At 46.4% G+C, this 19,262-nt stretch overlaps 2 protein-coding genes across 4 annotated transcripts in view; one reads left to right on the forward strand and one right to left on the reverse strand.

Moving 5' to 3' along the window:
* The window catches only part of lrch1 (leucine-rich repeats and calponin homology (CH) domain containing 1), a 34,064-nt gene extending 17,072 nt beyond the window's left edge, over positions 1-16,992 (forward strand). The window contains exons 14-20 of one of the 2 annotated variants that reach the window (XM_056579520.1): positions 16-52; positions 1,918-1,993; positions 3,531-3,650; positions 6,605-6,714; positions 7,224-7,361; positions 7,884-7,961; positions 12,942-16,992. In XM_056579520.1, the coding sequence (XP_056435495.1) occupies positions 16-52; positions 1,918-1,993; positions 3,531-3,650; positions 6,605-6,714; positions 7,224-7,361; positions 7,884-7,961; positions 12,942-13,055 (673 nt within the window). In that variant the 3' untranslated portion in view covers positions 13,056-16,992. The remainder of the gene's footprint in view (positions 1-15; positions 53-1,917; positions 1,994-3,530; positions 3,651-6,604; positions 6,715-7,223; positions 7,362-7,883; positions 7,962-12,941) is intronic. The other variant, XM_056579521.1, reaches the window with a different exon arrangement.
* Positions 16,230-19,262, reverse strand: part of esd (esterase D/formylglutathione hydrolase) — a 3,645-nt gene continuing 612 nt past the window's right edge. For both annotated transcript variants that reach the window (XM_056579523.1, XM_056579522.1), the window contains exons 2-9: positions 18,930-19,008; positions 18,688-18,776; positions 18,426-18,524; positions 18,205-18,329; positions 17,829-17,948; positions 17,308-17,406; positions 16,776-16,943; positions 16,230-16,512 (exon numbers count right to left, since the gene is read on the reverse strand). In XM_056579523.1, the coding sequence (XP_056435498.1) occupies positions 16,432-16,512; positions 16,776-16,943; positions 17,308-17,406; positions 17,829-17,948; positions 18,205-18,329; positions 18,426-18,524; positions 18,688-18,776; positions 18,930-18,997 (849 nt within the window). In that variant the 5' untranslated portion in view covers positions 18,998-19,008 and the 3' untranslated portion in view covers positions 16,230-16,431. The remainder of the gene's footprint in view (positions 16,513-16,775; positions 16,944-17,307; positions 17,407-17,828; positions 17,949-18,204; positions 18,330-18,425; positions 18,525-18,687; positions 18,777-18,929; positions 19,009-19,262) is intronic.

Consider the following 19,262-nt stretch of genomic DNA (forward strand, 5'->3'; position numbering starts at 1 on the left):
CTTCTATCTCTGCAGTGGACAAGAGAGTGATGACGGCTCTACTACACCCAAGGTACAGTGATCTAAATGATAACCATACATATATATTTTTTATTATACAGTAATCCACAGTATATTATGGTAGTGCTGTTTGAATCCAGATTAAGTGTGAACAATGCAGATGTTGGAGGAAGGAGGTTGAGCGGTGTGATTGATAACATATGGTGTCACTGGTGATCTAAGCAACAACGTTAGACCTTACATCACGATGCTGTGATATCCTGTAGTGTGGGGGGAGCCCCCAGGACAACTGAGTATGCAGGCAATTGGTTGCAAGTGGGGAAGACGGAAGCCAATTGGGAGCCACTCTGACTAAACGTAATACCAATAACTCATCAAGTTAGTATAAGAGAAGTGAGGTGGTCTTCAAAAATGGCGGAAAAGCTTTTAGAGTTGGGGCAACAAGATTCCAAAAATGTTGTCTGCAATTTAAGGAAAAAAACGATTGGAGAGGCTAACCTATCGAGTTCCTCCTGACCGTCGTCCACCACGCCAAGTCAAGAGCTGGATTGCGGTAAATTGGCGCGAGTTGGGGGTTTGAAATAGGGACTTGATTGTTGTGGCGTGGAATCGGTTGGTGTGATTCCACGCCACAACATGTGTGTGTCATGTATTGTAATTATTGCCTTCCACCCCAAATCACCAAAACAGCTAATTGTATCTTAATCTATCATTATCTGTGTGGTCTCTCAGGTTTTCAAAATTTTAAAAATCTTCTAGTGTGCCCCCAGCATAAGGTGCAGGTGCACGCTAGAGCGGCAGCTAAGGTTCAGCTAGGGTGTCTTAAGGTGCGGCTAAGAATCCACTACGTTGTGTGTAAGATGAAGGTAAGGTGGCGGTTAGGCACAGTTGAGGTGGAGGTAAGGTGTAGGTAAGGCTGGTGGTTTTGAAGGTGTGTTGAGCTGGGTTCTCCACCAGCTCCCAGCGGCAGAGGCGTGTGAGTTCCAGCAGAAGAGACAGATGATTCTAGAGAAGGCCCACTTTGAAGCCCAGCTCGCCTGCCGAGAATATGAGTGGCACATGTCAATCAAGGTAACCATAGCGGCCGTTTAAGCCTTCCCCCGTCCCACCCCCCGAAGAGGTGTTTGCTGATTGGTTGTCTGTCGTGTCACTCAGTTTGAAGTGTGGTGTGCGTTGCCTACATGTCTGTTCAGTGTCAGCTGACGCATCACATGAAAGCCCTGAGCCTTGTCATGCATCCACTTCCAGTGAAGGGAAACATGGTGCATTCAAGTCAAACTGGTAAAACCAGTCCTCAACAGCATGGTTTAATAACGGCTAGAGTAAATAATTGTAATGTTGCCAGCAATTAAGGATTTTATTTAGGGTAGTGTTCCGTTTAGGGTATGGGTATGTTAAGGGTTATTTGAAATTTGATTAGGAATGGTGTTAGGTTTGGCTTTTCGATTTTAAATTAGTGTTGGCAGTAGTATAACCGCAAATGTTAGTGAGAAGGTAGAATTATGGTTAAGTGTTTCACCTCACGGTTAGTTTAGTTGATGGCTCGAAGATACTGAGGGAAGGCATATTTTTTCAACAGCAGCCATTGTTTCATTAGACAGGAAGTGACCCGTTCAGAGGCAGGGTGTATTTCCTGTCTGTCATGGCCACAGGCTGGAGCCGGCACGCGTGAGATGGTTCGGCTATCTCTGCTTAAGAGGGTTCGCCTCTCCACTTCATTAAAACCCTTTGGCTAGCTGCTTAGCCATGTAAGCTGCTACGTGTCTGCTGTGTTGTAACCACATGTCATAAAGCAATGCATCTGGTCCTCTCACAGATTGCCCCTTAGAGAGTTTACACCTGCGTCTAGACAGAGACAGCTAAAGTTAATTCCTGACTGTACCATATAATGTATAACTAATGGTGTTTTTCCTGCAGGAGGGCGAGGTGGGCTCTCCGTCATGTGAGAGAATGCCGTTCTCCAGCCCCCCCTTTGGTCTGAAGCCTCGGTCAGGTGAGTCTGGGTGGTGGTGGTGGTGGTGGTGGTCTGGGTCGGGTGTTGGTGGTGGTGGTAGGGTGGTGGAGGCCTAACTAGGGTGCTGGCGGGGTTGAATTGGCGGTCGTTTTTGTGTTGGTCTTGGTCGGCTGCTAGAGGTGGTGGTAGTGGCCTTGGGCGTCGGGCGTTAGTTGGTGGCAGGAGGGGGGTCGCGTGGGTTTGGGGGCGGTGGTGGGTGTGGAGTGGGTGTTTGTGGAGGTGGGTGTGAGGAGGTCGGGGGTTGTCGTTGGCACCCAGGTTTGTTTGACCTTTTTGACTCCCAGTGTTGACGATAGGAGCCTTTTAAACTAGGTTATAGCAGACCCCTTTATTTTATGGTAAAATATGTATTAATAGCCAGGGCAACACAGGGAATCTCCCTCAACCCTTTAAAGGGTAAGGAAAAAAAAGCCCTTAATTAGGGAAACAAGCTTTGAGTAGGGAACGAGGAGAAATAGTAAGAGAGGTATCCTTCCTTCCAGGAACTGTTTAGAGTGCAATGTGTGCTATAGTGAGTAAACATAAGCCTAACAGTTGAAGCAAAATATGTTTGCTTGCGCTTATGTATATAGCCTATCTTAAAAAAAATACATTAAATGCTCAATCCTCTACCAATATCGGTTGAGACTTTGGCTTGGTTCTAAGTAAGGTAGTATGGACCAACGTCATGAAACACTGATCTGTTTACTATAAGCAGCCTTACTATGCCGTGACAGCTGGCATGAAACACCATGGAAACCACTAAACTAGGATCCATAAGTAGAAAGAACAAAAATAGGTTCCAGCCCAATACAGCCAATAAATAAGAGAAACGTGTGAAGGATGTTGAGATGAGTGGAATCAAACCGACCTTTGGTTATTTTGGTTGTTTTTTCACTCGAAAACGAACATCCTGTCCATTCCTCATACTGGTATTCTCCTCCCTTTGATGCATTAGAAAGGGCTATGTTTATGGATAAGGATAGAGATGGTGAGGTTTAGGTTATTTAGTTCTAGAATATTTTCAGGGAATGGTTTGGGATGTGAGTGGATGGTTTCATCCACTGTGGAACATTGCTTCAGTCCGTGTGGCATTAGCTTGCTGCCATCCTGCCTATGTTTGCTAAACGTTAGCAGTGTGTGACCTGCAGCCCACCGCTAGCGCAGCTAACATGCTAAAAGCTTGTCATGTGACTCCTGTGAGTGTATAAATGCCACTAATCATTGTTGTGTTTACGTTCTCCTTCTTTGGTCGTCCCCTCCTCTTACTCCTTCCTTCCTGTCTGGCACTGTATTCCCTTCCTCTGTCTCTTCTCTCACTCTCTTGTTTGAACGATGAATGTCACATAAACATGTCCTGTCACTCAAATTCCTGTCCAATCACTGCTTGCGTTGTTGTCTCCAAATGTCTACGTGGTTCCCACCCACCTCCGGAACGTTCTCTTGGGTTTTTCTGGGTTTTCCGGTGTCCGATTTTCCTGCCCCCCCAACACCACGCCCCCTTCACACGTCTCTTCCTGCACTTCCTGGTTTTTAGCTCCGCCCTCGCTGCCCTGCTCGCCCCCTCCCTCCTGTTTCAACCCCCTACTCTCACAGGCCCCGCCCTCCCGTAGGGACACGCCTCGTAGCCATGACGACGGAGGCATGACCAACCGCGGTAGGTCCTACCTCTCCACTAGCTGGCCAATCAGCAACCTGGAATTGAAAACTATAATAAACAGAGCTGCTAACACAATGGAGTTTAATATCCCTCGCTCTCTCTCTCTCTCTCTCTCTCTGTCTCTCTCTCTCTCTCTCCCTCTCCCTCTCCCTCTCCCTCTCCCTTCCTCTCTTTTTCTGGGCCACTGTGTTTAAACTCTTCCGGCCTCCCACTAAAGTTCCTATTTTAGACTTGTGTGTGTGTGTGTGTGTGTGTGTGTGTGTGTGTGTGTGTGTGTGTGTGTGTGTGTGTGTGTGTGTGTGTGTGTGTGTGTGTGTGTGTGTGTGTGTGTGTGTGTGTGTGTGTGTGTGTTATAAGCTGTTGTATTGGAAGCATTAGCAAATGGTCCTATGGGAGTATTCTAATTCTATATGAGAGAGAGAGAGAGAGAGAGAGAGAGAGAGAGAGAGAGAGAGAGAGAGAGAGAGAGAGAGAGAGAGAGAGAGAGAGAGAGAGAGAGAGAGAGAGAGAGAGAGAGAGAGAGAGAGAGAGAGAGAGAGAGAGAGAGAGAGAGAGAGAGAGAGTTTTAAAATGGAACAGAGAGAGTAAAGACATGTAGTGGTGTAGTCCACATTATTCCACAGCGGACACTAGCTGCTAACCTGCTAACCTCATTAACAACCAATCAGATCCCACTCCCTACAGACACGGCTGGGAGCCAAGAGTGTGTGCGTGTGTGGTTGTGTGTATCTTTTGATGCTTTGAAGTCAATGTTTAGTAAAGAGAGCTTCAAACAATGTGTTCGCGTAGCCACAGAAACCACCACCAGCCACGCCCTGAAACATTCATAAACTACTGTGCTGTCTCAGCCTTAACAGACAGACAGTCAGACAGACAGACAGTCTCTCTTCAAGCCTTATCTCTAAGCACACCTTTAAAAGGACCCTCCAATTACATGCTTCATAGCCCTGCACATGTCTGTGTGTGTGTGAGTGTGTACACGCGTGTTGGCGTTTGTGTGTGCGTACGTGTGCGTGCGTGCGTGCAGGCGTGCATGGATGCATGTGTGTTGATTATCTTTCTCTCTCTAAGTGTGTTTAGACAGATTAATGGATGCCATCGTGTCCGTGAATACATGAATTACTTAGGGTCAACTGTTCACACATTTACACACTATAACGTACACACACACCCCCCGGCTCCTCCTGCTGTAGTGAGCGTGTCTCCTTCTGGTGGTGGAGAAGCATACGGCAGACAGTAGCTTATATAGAGGAGCACTGCTGCTGCTTAAACATATGAAGGAAAATAAATGATAAGCCCAATACCCGTGTGTGTGTGTGTGTGTGTGTGTGTGTGTGTGTGTGTGTGTGTGTGTGTGTGTGTGTGTGTGTGTGTGTGTGTGTGTGTGTGTGTGTGTGTGTGTGTGTGTGTGTGTGTGTGTGTGTGTGTGTGTGTGTAATAAACAGATAATGGCACACATATTCTACTGGTGGACACTGGGAACTGCCCAGTTCAACCACAGTATTATTCTGCTGTGCCCTGGGAGCTACAGCAATGAGTTATACTGGTTAGCACCGATGCCACAGTGCTAGTAGCAGTGTAGGGGCTAGTGGTGGGGAGCTAATGCTGAGGAGCCAACGTGTGAGCGCTCATACGATGGAGGGAAGTGACTGCAGAACACTTGGATTCTCTTGGCGCGGGGCTACAACAGACGCATGTCCCGGAGCAGAACAGAGTGCGCCATGCATGAGTGGATATGAACGCAGTTATATAAGGGAGCATCTAAATATAGACGTATAGAATTGTTATGTAAAGACAGCTAGTTAGCGTTAGCATGGCGGCTCCTCTGCTAGGTCACAGCCTTCGTCCCTCTGGTTTCCACTCCGTCTGCTTCCCTGGAACATTTAGAGATTGTTGCTCAACTACATCCTGGCTCCACACTCAAAGCAAAAGTGAACTCGACACAACAAACAATGGTTTTGCGCTCTCCAAAACTGTGTAACTCCACATCAGACGATGGAGGCACCGAAGCAGAACCATGAATACAAGATCCAGGTCAAGAGCCAGAACGTTCCCAGGCCGACTAATTCCCTTCACGCTACCGATGAATACCTGGCTCTCTCAACGCTCTTTTGTTTTTGTGTTGTTGTGTTGCTGTGTTGCTGTGAAGTTGCTTCCTTCTGAACCACAAGAGTCTCTGGAGTCTTTAGTGTTTATCTGATGCAGTGTTGTTGTTATATTGTTGTTGTTGTGTGGTATTTGTCTGAAGCTGTGTTTTTATTGTGTTGTTTTTAGCTACAGATGACCTCATTGATCTTGGAGGAAATTATTTAAGCTGTGTTTGGTAGTGGACCTGCTCTATCCAAAGCTGGGATTTGTAGTAGACCTGCTCTATCTAAATCTATGTTGGGTAGTGGACCTACTCTATCTAAAACCACGTCACATTACTCCCCCTAGCCCTAGATTTGAGCCCTAGCCCTAGAATCTTCGCATTCCCGCGGAGGGGTAGGGTGTACCATTACTTAGGGAGCAAGAGGGAGTGCCTATTTTCCCTTAAAAGGCCTAAAGCAGTGTTGTGTAGTATATCTGCTCTATCTAAAGCTTTGTTGTGTAGTGGACCTGCTCAATCTAAAGCTATGTTGTGTAGTAGACCTGCTCTATCTAAAGCTGTCTTGTGTAGTGCCCCCCTCTTTATCAAAAGCTGTATCGAGTTGTGTACAGTTTCTGCTCTATGAAATGTTGTTTCATTCTTTACTAATGCGTTGTGTAGTGTCCCTGCTCTATCTAAAGCTGCATTGTGTTATTGCAATAACGCTGTATAGTGTTTCGGCTCTAACTAATGTTGTCCCATCCTCTCATCGTGTTGTGACGTGCCCCTGCTCTATCTAATGCTGTCGTGTTTTGTGTTGACGTTGTGTAGCGGTTTCTGACCTCTCTGATGTCATCTCTTTCCATACCGCTGCGTTGTGTAGTGTTCCTGCGGAGCCACAAGAGTCTGGAGGCGGTGGACCCCCAGTTCACCATGAGACGGAAGATGGAGCAGCTTCGGGAGGAGCTGGAGCTGTTGGAGACCCTTAGAGACGTAAGGCCACGCCCGTGTGTCCGTAGAGCTGTAGAGCCTCCAGTCGCTGCTGTTTGGGGCTTACATTGTTGCCGTGCTTAAAACCAGGAAATGAAATTTTACCCGAGTCCTCTAGTGCTCACCGAATGTCAGTTGTCCAATGAAATAGCTCGAAGGCTTACTTCCATGAAGTTAACAGAAGTGTAACTGTGGTCCCACCACAATACGTGGAACATGTCCAAGGCAAAGTCAGTGGGCCTTGCAGTAAAAACATGTCTGGTAGTCCATGGCGTGAGATTATTTGCAGCCAGCCGTATAAACGATCCATGTTTCCGAACGGCCACGTTGGATGGCCAAAATATTCAAACCTTAATACATTTTTTATTAAATAAAACTGTCAAACGGGACCTCTCAGAATGCATAACATGGAGATAAATAATTGAATTGAGATTCTAACCGAATGAATGGAATCAGGGTTTCACGTCACAGTTGCGGGTTCATGTGAATATTGACCGGGTGTTTCCCCTCAGGGCATTGAGGGCAGGCTGAAGGTGGCACTTCCTGAAGATCTTGGCTCCTCCCTCATGGATGGCGTGGTGCTCTGCCACCTGGCCAATCACATCCGCCCACGCTCCGTGGCCAGCATCCATGTCCCATCCCCTGCTGTGGTATGTATAGATGGTTACAACCTTTAGAACCCTGGAGAACCCACCTACTGGTGTAGAGATACCCTTTAGAACCCTGGAGAACCCACCTACTGGTGTAGAGATACCCTTTAGAACCCTGGAGAACCCACCTACTGGTGTAAAGATACCCTTTAGAACCCTGGAGAACCAAGCATTAAATTATGTTTGGGAAAGAAAATTCTTAACAAAATCAAAGATACCTCTTAGCGAAGAAGGGGTCACAGGTCAAAAAACATGCACTAGAGCCGTCCTTCTGGTGTAAAAGAAACGTTAGACCCGTGTTACGTACCTACTGGCCTTTTGAAACCTCCTATCTGGATTCTAGTTAAGGAGGGGTATTAAACGTGTGTGTGTGTGTGTGTGTGTGTGTGTGTGTGTGTGTGTGTGTGTGTGTGTGTGTGTGTGTGTGTGTGTGTGTGTGTGTGTGTGTGTGTGTGTGTGTGTGTGTGTGTGTGTGTGTGTGTGTGTGTGTGTGTGTGTGTGTGTGTGTGTCCCCTCTCTCAGCCTAAGCTCAGCATGGCTAAGTGTCGCCGGAACGTGGAGAACTTCCTGGATGCCTGCAGGAAGATAGGTGTTTCGGAGGTAAGACCCCACCCCGTCTTGCAGTACCCCGCCCCCACCCAGAACCCGCTCACACCGCATTGATATCCAACAAATATTCTGCATACACATTAGTGATCGGCCAATCCCTTGGTAGAGCCCACTGGGTAAGTCGCGGGCGGGTCCATCCATCACACACCTGGGTGGGCCCTCCCACTTGGAAGTGAAATGGATCGATTCGAAATTGTTCTTGAAATAGTGGGTTCCCAAAGACAAACTATACATAAACTTCCACCCTTAATAACCAACCAGACACATTTAAGAAACAATCATTATTTCAGCTAGTTCATTTAGCTGATATATGTTGCTGTAAGTGGATAACTTTCAAATTATGTTTTAAATCAGCGTTTAAAATCATTAAAATCATTCTGTTGAAGAATGATAAGCATGTGGTGTTTTACAACTCTAGACCTGGGACGAAGGCCGAGATCACAACGACCAAGAATAACAATTATAAATAAATAATTACATCTATTCTATTGGTTTTTGGACGTGACCTTGATGCATTTCTGAATTCCGAAATGCTTGCCTTTAAGCATTCAAACTTCTGGAAATATTTCCAAAGACTCTGAAGTGAACGTGTTGTGATCCTTTGAGGGCCCGAGGGCCGCCTATTGAGGCCCCTCTGGCTTCAACAGTCTGTGATCAATCCCAGAGCTAGAGCCCTGCTTCCGGCGCTGCCCTGTCCTGTTGCATCATCGCTGCTACCTCCATCACCCAGGAAGTGACCTTTGACCTGTCATGTCATTTGCTATATCGGTTTGGAGTTATTAAAGGGGACATAAGGCTAATCACACTCACACGTGGTGGTATAATATGTCCCCTTTAAGGAATCTGCTGGTTTTGCCGAAGTGTATGTGTGTTTGTGTCTGTGTCTGTGTGTATGAATGTGTATGAGATGCTTTCAAAGATATTTTTACCTCTCAACACATCCTAAATATGTCTTTGTGGGGAGAACATAGGGACTGTGGTATATTCATGAGGACCAAACTAGGGAACTTGAGTACTTATACTATGTCTTTGTGAGAATAAAGGAGAGATGTGTGTGTGGGAAACACATGGGGACTGTCTTTTTGAGGACATCATGGGGAACACGTCTTTATGAGAACAGCATTTTAACTTTGTCTGAAAGCTGTGTTGTATGTAAGTGATCTTTAGAATCCTTTCAGAATCCTCCCTTATTTCTAATAAACGCAACGCCACTGTTCAGCCGTGGGATACGCACATAAATGTTTTTCAAAGCGGAAAACACAGTTTTCGTGTTGCTAGTCGCTTCTTTGGCGTAACCTATCATTAATTCTGGATTTCTCCTTTTTGAAAAGTATCGCCACTTGGCTGGCTGACCTCCAGTCTCTGTGTGTGTGTGTGCTCTCTAACTGTGATACGTACAAGTCAAAGGTACCACTAGCTGAATGATGTACAAGTCACTGCAAGAATGCTTCCACAAGCTATTGTGATCGTAGCTTCGGCAAGCAAGAAAGCTCTTCCATTGCATTCTCGCTGAGCACCACCGGCTCCCATTGCTTCTCGGCTTCTCATGCGCTCTTCATCTGCTTTTTGAGAGAAGAGACACCCACTGTTAGAGCAAGGCGCTTACACTTCCATGGGTAGGGGTTCTATTCCCAGGGCAGAGCAAGGCCCTAACACTGCCAGCCAGGGGAAGGGGTTCCATTTCCTCAGCTCGGTGGGTAGATCGAGAAAGAGTTAGGGGTTATATTCCCTTTGTAGCTTAGTATGTACAGCAAGACACACACACTGCAGGGTGGGGGGTTATATTAGCTGTGTAGCTCGGTAGGTAGAGCAAGGGATTAACATTGCCTTGGCTGGGGGTTCTATTCCCTGGCTAGCTCAGTAGGTACTAACACTGTAGGGTTTGGGGTTCTATCCCCTGGCTAGCTCTGTAGGTAGAGAATTGCACTCACACCGCGGGGATGGGGGTTCTCTACGCTGTGTTGCTCAGTAGGTAGAGCCAGGCACCAACACGGCTTCATCCAGGTAGATATTCAGTCAGTAGAGTGGAATCCTCTCTCTCTCTCTCTCCTCCTCTCTCATCCCATCTTATCCCGCCATGTTTACCCACGCCGGCCACGCCATGCCCCTCCCTGTTGGCACTCTCTGTGACGTTTGAACTCTATGCCCATTGGTTAACCACCTGCCTTCTTTCTTTCTCTTCATTTTGCGTCTGGATCGACCTTTTGTCTCTCCTTCTCTCCATCTCTCCGACCCTTACCCCCTTCTCCCCGCATCCCTCTCCATCTCTCCCCTATCCCTCCCTGTGTCCTCCCCCCTCGCTCCTTTCTTCATCTCCTCTCTCCGACCCTTGCCTCCTTCTCACCTCCACCTCCACCATCTCTCCCTCTGCCACCTCTCCCTCTCATCTTCTCTTCCGGCATCTCTCCCTGTCTCTCGTCCTCCCTCCCTCCATGGGGTGTACTCTCTTGGTAACCCCTCCATCCTCACTGAACCCCACCCCCTTCCCCTGATTGGTCCTCCTCCCGACCAGTCCTCTCTCTGTTCACCGTACGACATCCTCCAGTGTCGCTTGCGTCCGCTCCGCTCCACGGTGCAGGCCCTGGTTGCCTTGGAAACGACCCTCCCCCCGCGACCCGGAGACCCTAAACAAGACGGCGTGGCCGCCAGGAAGCCGTCACGGGAGTCCTCTTCAAGCCCGGCCCCTCGGTCGAAAAACGCCCCCTCATTGGTCTGTGCCACTACCCAGACCCCGGCCCCGGCCTGGCAGATGTGGGACCTGATTGGCTCCAGCCTGATGCACGTCTTCTGCCTGGTCTTGCTGTTTGTGGCCTACAGCTGGAGCGAGCTCACCTAGCCAATAGGAAGAGACCCGTTGCTCTCCAGAAAGCCCCCCCCCCCCCCGCCCGCCCGCCTCTACCTTCCTGTCCTTCAGCCTGAGCCACCCCCCCCCCCCCCCTCCACCCTCTTTCTACTGCTCCTCCGTTAGACTTGTCGCTCGTTGACTTGCCGCAATAAAAGCTCTAAAGGCGCTTTACTGGAGGCTCATGGGTGTGGAGTTACACACAAACGTCTTACCGTTGCATCGCAGGCTAACATAACACAGCCTGGACTAGTACATGTGGAGAGGCGGCTCCATTTCGACTTGTCATTTCGTGGCAGCAGCCAGGAGGTCAACCTGGACCATCAAAAACATCAGATTCCCTCTGCTCAACATCTGGAGATAGCAGCCATGGCTTCTAGTGCCACTCCTCCCTTCATGGCTGCCCTGTCTCGTTTTTCCGTACAGACTCATGCGTATCATAGATACACGATGGGTGAACTATCCCGAGCTGTAGTGACCAGTGCAGGATTGATTTAAATGTAGCGGAAAAGCCTTCGACCATACTGCCCAAATCAATAGAAAAACTCAGAATGCAGGTTAGGTTTCCAGCTGTACCTGCACTAATGGAAACGCGGCATATGGCAGCCATGCTGGGAATGATGGGAAATGGAGTGCTAAAAAATATATGTGTTCAGAGAGTAATGCACTGTAAAGTCAGAATACTTCCTGGTCACCTGTAGGGGAGGCTTGTAGACCTGGCCACTTGAAAAAGCAAAAAAAATCTAAATCCAAACCATTCCCGGTGGCAGGTCCCAGGCCAGCCCAAGGTGGTCTGGGGAAACTGATTTCCAAGTTTGCGTTTCTCCTGCCAGACTGTCCTTATACTATAAGATTGCCAGTAGGGGAGCTAGCAAGGCGCTAGCAAGGCCCTAGTAAAGCACTAGTGAGGCCCTGATGACCTTGGTTGATACAAAGCTCTACCACCGTTTATCCCACTGGAATTACCAGATGTTTCAATCTTTGAATTGCACAGCCAAAATGGATTCAGAGAAAGGAAAACAAATACTGGGTGGATTGAGCCATGCATGGATGTTTTTTTCATAAGTATTTAAACATAACATAGTTCAGGTTTTTTGGAGCCATTCAGGCTTCTTATCCCCGTAGTAATTCCTGTACTGTGAACCACTCTGAACTCCCCGACACTGCTCCGATCACCAAACCTGTTAACATACAGTAAAATCTGAGGTAACATCTGAGCTGGATTTAGGGAGAAGGTCCTCAATCTTCTGACGTTAGTTTAAGTAGATCTTTATCACAGACACCCAGACTGTTAAATTGATGTTGCTGCGGTAATTTTAATGTGAAGCACAATGACCCGGTCAGGTCCGGTCATGGATTTACGACTCATGAATAAATGAATGAATAGGTTTAATGCTTTTTTACGCTGTCAAGGACACATCATATTATACATTTCTATTGGCTTTTATTGGTTTTAAAGTGAAGCAATGCTTATTTTAGACATCAACTTTAAATAGCTGAACTTCTGGTCTAATCTTTTTCCGTTAAGAGTAATAGATGTTTATTTATATCAAACATATTTGTTCCCCAAGTGACCAGGACCATTTGCAGTCATTAAGGGCTATAGAGTTTAAGAGAATTTCAATACTATCTTGATATACTGTTAAAACGCCATAGAAACATAACAGCCAATCTACTTGCTGTATGTTGCATTTAAACAAGGTTGCTAACGATAGGACAGTTAGTTCCAATAATTCACCAGAGTGATATTTAATATATTCAAAAAGTCCTTGCTAGCCAATCAGTTGTGTTCGGTCTTCGCAAACAGTAGCTCAACCGCAACATACATAGTCTCCAAATATTCAGCCCATGTTTTCCATGTTTGGATTTTGTAATGATTTGATTGGATGGTGTATTTTTCTCTGAGTGTTGATTGGACGAGTTGTTTTTATGGGATGCGTTGATTGGACGAGGTGTTTTTATGCGATTGTTCTGATGTGTGCCAGGGATAATAAATGTTGAAACCTTGACAAGTTCACTCTGTTTTTATCAAAGTGTTGGATGAGTTGAACAGCTTCTTTTATCCTCCAAAATGACAACGCAAATACAACGTTATTACTCTAACATACAACCTTCTACCTCCCCCCCAGGACAGGCTGTGTCTCCCCCACCACATCCTCGAGGAGAGGGGTCTTCTGAGGGTATGTAACACCGTCCAGGCCCTGCTTGACCACAGTCCCGCCAAGCAGACCCTCCTAACATGATGCTGGGGGACCAGGAGCCGGTCACGCAAAGCACCACAAGGATTCAGAGCCAGTCCACCCCCAGCCCCCCTCCCATCACCCCACAAGGCCCCGTCCCCCGGTGCGGATACCGAATATCATGGGATAGCGTCCGGCCTGCTCTGGTCCCTCCTCCTACCAAAACACCATTTCCCATCTCTTACTTCCTGTGAGCTGTGTTTCGCCGGCTAACTGTCCCAGGAGCGGGAATAATAAGAAGGGGAGAAGAAGAAGAACATTAAGAACGTCAAGGAGAAGGAATGTGTTTTTTTCCGACGCATCGTTTTGACAAAGCAATACCCGAACATGTACCAGACATGTGTATCCCTACATCGGGGTCCCTCCCTCTCTCTCTCCCTCCCTCACAATTTACAATTTATAATTAGGGCATTTAGCAGACGCTTTCATCCAAAGCGACTTACATCGTTTTGATACACACATTGACACACCGACGGCAGAGTCAACCATGCAAGGCGACAGCCAGCTCGTCAGGAGCAGTTAGGGTTAAGTGTCTTGCTCAGGGACAAAACAACACTCAGCTAGGAGGAGCCGGGGATCGAACTGACAACCTTTCGGTTACAAGACAAACTGCTCTACCTCCTGAGCTAAGCCGAACCCCTCACCCATCCAAAGCCTCTGCATCTTCAGCCACCGTTTCCCCACGCGGCCAAAAACCTCCAAGCTCTTTCTAGCGCTACACAGCGTCAAGCAGCACCAGCGATGCCCTCCCTGGACTGTCGCTGACGTGTGATAGATAGCGCCAAGTCCTGGCTGATTCCCCACGTCGCTTCGTGCCCACAGACTCCCAGACCCCATCGGCCCCGGAACATGAGGAGCCTGTTCCCCTAGCAACCACCCCGGCCACCGACCACTTCCATGTTTCAAATCAGAGTTGGTCCCAACCAGTAGGAACAGTGGAAATAGAGTGAACTATAGTGACCAGTAGTGTTGAAATGTGACAACACTGTCTGTCGTAGGCTGCATGTAGTGTACAGGTAAGTGTGCTTTCTAATGGCCAGTTCCATGTACATGGCAAACACAACGCTAGACAACGCACCCAACAGGGCTCACTTGTACCTGGCTTCCACTTCTGTCTCTTCTTCATCATCTTAAATGCACATGTGGGAAATTAGGATGTTTTTTTTTCAAAAAATGAAAAGTTATATTTACAAACCTTCAGTCTAGCCTTGTGAGGCGGTGCCCATGAGCTCCATAAAGACTTTAAGAATATTATAATATTGTTAATATATAATGTTTTCAAGGTGAACTGAGTGCTGCCCTTTTTTGTAGCCTCTGCTGACACTGCCGAACACATGTAGCATCCTGCGACCCCTGGCGGTTGAGTTATGTAACGCACTGTATTTACCAACCGTCTTCCTGCTAAAAAACCCTTTTCAGCTCTCAACTCTCCGACCGGGAGGATAAATACCAAAAGGTTTTTAAGTATTTACAACTGCAGTTTTCATTTTTTATTATTAATTAAAATGCTTTATTTATGATACAAAACATGCCAAGCTAAATATTTGGATTGTATACATTTAAAAAGAAGAAATATCTTAAATATTTTTCTCTAATATATTTTAGGTAAAGTTGTGTGTATTTTATAGTGTTTTACCATAACCTTTGGGACTGTTAAAATACTCCAACCCTAGTTGATTGATTATTTCATAGTGCCACTTTTTGGATTCATTTTTTTGGATGCTTTTCATCCATAAGTGAAGGTGATCTAATCCGACCATCGTATCCGACATCCAACATTAAATTTAGATTAGGGTGTGTGTGTGTGTGTGTGTGTATGTGTGCGTGCATGTGTGTGAGCGAGCGTGTATGTGTGTGCGCGTATGTGTGTGTTGCCCACAATATTCTGGAACAGTTGCCAAAACAAATGGAGTTTGTTGCAGCTCCTCTAGAACCATGTTTCTCTATCCAGGTTTATTTTATTAGTTTTTTTATTTAAAGACCTCAAGTGCGACAGCTTATAGGTTGGCAGTAATCGTTTGTGGTATTGCAGCAATATTACTGTAATACCACCTTGTTTAACATGCAGAATAGTGTAAAGCACCCAGTCTGCCAAGTAGTTAAAATGGTTTCATCATGTTTGTTCTACTGCTCATGAATATTACGTTAACCTAGTATTTGGCTTTAAAAACTTCTAAGCAATGACATCACATTTGAACCTGTGATGTAATCAATATAGCATCATTGAACCACTGGCCTTCAATGGCTGACACACCTGAGACCTAATGGAACCAAAGCATCTGAGTTTATTTAAAGAAGGGTTCAAGCTGTCCATAGATATCAGACACGATGTATGATGGATTGACATCTGTCTATATCAGAGACATCCAACATGCTCAGAATCAGTACTAAGATATTACACATAGCATTGGAAGACATCTCCTGATATGATTAAGTTCGATATTTTACCTTCGCTGTCTGTACAGTTCTGTTTAAAGACATTAAACTCATACGAGGCCAAACAAAATAGTACCCTGCACTTTAAATTGAACTATTTATATTTGTTTTGGCAACAGAATATTTGAATCAGAGATGTGGGATTTGGGCCACTAGAACAGTGGTGAACGTGTGTGAAGGTGTTCTGTTGACGTGTTGTACATAGTATGGAACAAAAACACACTTTTCTACTTTTCTGACATGGAGAAAATGTATTTTTCACTTGATTTGTAACTTTTTTTTTCTTGTTGAAACTTTCTAAGTATTTTTTTTTTTTTACGTCTGTGTATTTTGTACAGCATCCCTCTTTCATGTGCATGAAGCAGCCCGTAATCACCTGTATATACTGTACTGTTATTGTCTTCAATGTATTAAAGACCTGCTGTAATAAACCACCACCCACTTGCTTTGAGCCATCAGTCTATTTTACTACAATATAGCTCTATATAGAACTGACATTATTCTGAGTTATATGTAGAGCCAACTCATGCTATAGCTCTATAAATATGAAGGCTTAAATGTGTGGAGAGGTTTGTATAGTATTGTATAGCTAAATGTGCTATTGAAACACTTCTCTATATACAACTGACCGTTTTGAGATGTTTACCTCCCATTCATCAACATTTTACAAAACTATACAAATCTGCGCACATTTAAAGTGTTTGTTTTCCTCAGAGTTCTCTATTTTGTTAAGCGAAAAGGCAACTTCCAAACACAAACCTTTGTGAAATCAGGATTTTATTGGATCGATTTGCATGACTATCAATATGCGTTTTCGGTATGTGATACACTGACATCATCAGCCTCCAGAACCAAAACAAACCAACTTCCAGACAAGGATGCCTTTTACGTTATCAGTGTCCAATCAAGGAGATGTCTTGAGTTCTGTGAAGGACAGTGGGCTCTAAGCATTGAGGTACTTGGCGTGGTGCTTGATGTGGTCGCTCATAAAGGAGTAGATGAAGAAGTAACTGTGGTCATAGCCCTGGGGAGGAAAAACAAAACACATTAAAGGGGTAACTCGCACTCCGCTATTCTCTAAACTAAGAGCACTGTTTCACCATCATATTGTGTGTCTACTGAAAATCTCAACCATTGAAGTAAATCTCCCTTCTTAAACTCACGGAGGACACAAATACCGGACCTATGAAGCCAATGGCCAAACTTCTTCCAGAATCTGTTCACTGAATTTATGAGGCCCACTGTGATTCTATCAAAATGGTTGCTGTTGCATTAGGAGGTACTGACGGGCTGGCGTCGGAAAACGACCGGGATCTTCTTGGCGGAGCAGGCGGCGATCAGGTGGTCAGGAAGCAGCTGGCTGGAGGACAGGAACTGGTCATCACCACCTTGGTCTATCAGGATGTCTAGCTTGGGACCGTCATAGGAAGCTGCCAACACCGTAGCATCGTACGCCTGAGGAGACGGATAACAGTGAAGCTGAAACCATAGCATTGATTGTATGCTTGGAGGCTCATTATAAAATCTCTGTCGCTTACAAGCTAGCACTGAGTTAACATTTTAGCTTTCTAACCACCATTGTAGCTAATACTGTAACCAGCAACTAGCCAACATTGTAGTCAACTAGCCAACAATGTAGCCCACACGCTAGCAATGTAGCAAACTAGCCGACTAGCTAACACTGTGGTCAACCAAGTAGCTTACTGTAGCTAGCACTATTGCAACTAGCCAACACTGTCGCTAACTAACCGATGCAGTAACATCAAACGTCTGATCGTAGTGTTATTAAAGTGAACAAAGAGCAGGATGATGGATTCACCTCCCATGTGGACTTGTCAGCTCCCAGGTATCCGGCGAAGGCTTTCTGACCCCAGGGACACCCGATGGGGTTACAGATAGGAGCGAACGCGGAGACCGTCTGGAGGGAGAGAAAGACGTATATTTATATCTATAGATTATGTGTACCAGGTTACAGTAGCAGATGGAAATGGTCAATTCAAAGAACTTTGCTGCCATAGAATATAAGGTTTGCAGGCCCTCATCCTTGTAAAGAAGTGTTTGGACTTTCGGAATTACTGCTGGACTTGTATTTGGAATGCGAATGCACAATGGAGCAAAATAATAACGTGAACGTGACATGACTCAATAAGGCAATCATTGGAGGGACAATGGACTACAAATAGAATCGCAACGTCGCGAGCGTCATCAGTGGGATTGTTGTTGAACACGGGGATTCACACGGGCTACGATATAATCACTGCGACGGGTGGGTTGTTTGTTCACTGAAGCCAGTCATAATCCTTCACCAATCGACCCCTGATGCAGGCTGGCTTCAGGTACCTTGTATCTGCCAGGGTTCCTGAGGGTGCAGACCAGCGCGCCGTGACCCCCCATGGAGTGCCCCGAGATGGACATCCTGTCGGGGTCCGCCGCAAAGTTACTGTTGATCAGCTTGGGGAGCTAACACGTGCGCGCACACACACACACACACACACACACACACACACACACACACACACACACACACACACACACACACACACACACACACACACACACACACACACACACACACACACACACACACAGTTACAATAGGTCATGACTGTATGTATGACGCATGATGTGATGCTATGATGTGATGTTTTGACGTGATGTTATGAGGTAATGTGATGATGTGATGTGATGATGTGACGATGTGATGATGTGATGATACCTCCTCTGTGACGTAGGAGTACATGCGGTAGTTGTTCTTCCAGGGCTCCTCGGTGGCGTCGACGTAGAAGCCGGCTCCGGTGCCGAAGTCCCAGCTCTCGTCCTCGCCCTCAATGCCGCAGCCCCCTGGAGGATCATGGGAAAAAAACGTCAGGCACACGACCCCTCCATCGCCAGGGGGCTGTGTGTAATAGTGCCGAGCATGACGGGAGGCGGTCTTACGTGGGCTGGTGTCCGGGGCGACGATGATGATGCCGTTGTCCGCGGCGGCCTGCTGGGCTCCCGCTTTGGTGATGAAGTTCTGCTCCGTGCACGTCAGCCCTGGGGACACACACTGTATGTTGAGGTGTGTAGCGCTACACACACAGTGTAGAGAGTGTGTAGCGCTGCACACACTGTATGTTGAGGTGTGTAGTGATACACACACTGTATGCTGTGTTGTGTAGCACTGCATTAGTGTCGTTTAGCGTAGCGTATCCCTTACCGGAGAGCCAGTAGAAGACGGGACACTTGTCAGTCTCTGCCTTGGGAGGAAGGTAAACGGCAAACTTCATCTTACACTGGAGCTCCACGCTTGAGAGAGACATAACACAACACAATATCAACACCATCAATTCCAACAGTTTGAAATCTGGTCCACTAGAACTGTTACCATAAACGGGTCACACATCGAGTACGTACACTTATAGTAGAAAGCGCTAGACGTGTGTGTGTGTGTGTGTGTACCTTTCATGTTCATACACCTTCTGGTAGCCACCAGCACATTTGTTGGAGGAAACTTGAGTGAGGGCCATCTTGCTGAGAACTGCAGAACAATGCATTTGTCGTTCAATCCCCCTTTCACTCCAAATACACACCAACAGACAAGCCCCCTTGCGGAGTCCTGGCTTATACCACATCTGAACCGCAGCTGCTTGCAACATAAACATGGTGTGAACATTAATAGTGTAGGTAGGAGAGAGACAGAGAGATAGCGTTATTCTAATTGTAATAATATTTGTTTGGCAGCCTACGTTTTCCATGCCAATAAAGCTCTTTGAATTTAGAAAGTGAAAGTGA

This window comes from Gadus chalcogrammus, chromosome 20 (assembly GCF_026213295.1).
Source record: "Gadus chalcogrammus isolate NIFS_2021 chromosome 20, NIFS_Gcha_1.0, whole genome shotgun sequence".
NCBI classification, from domain to species: domain Eukaryota; kingdom Metazoa; phylum Chordata; class Actinopteri; order Gadiformes; family Gadidae; genus Gadus; species Gadus chalcogrammus.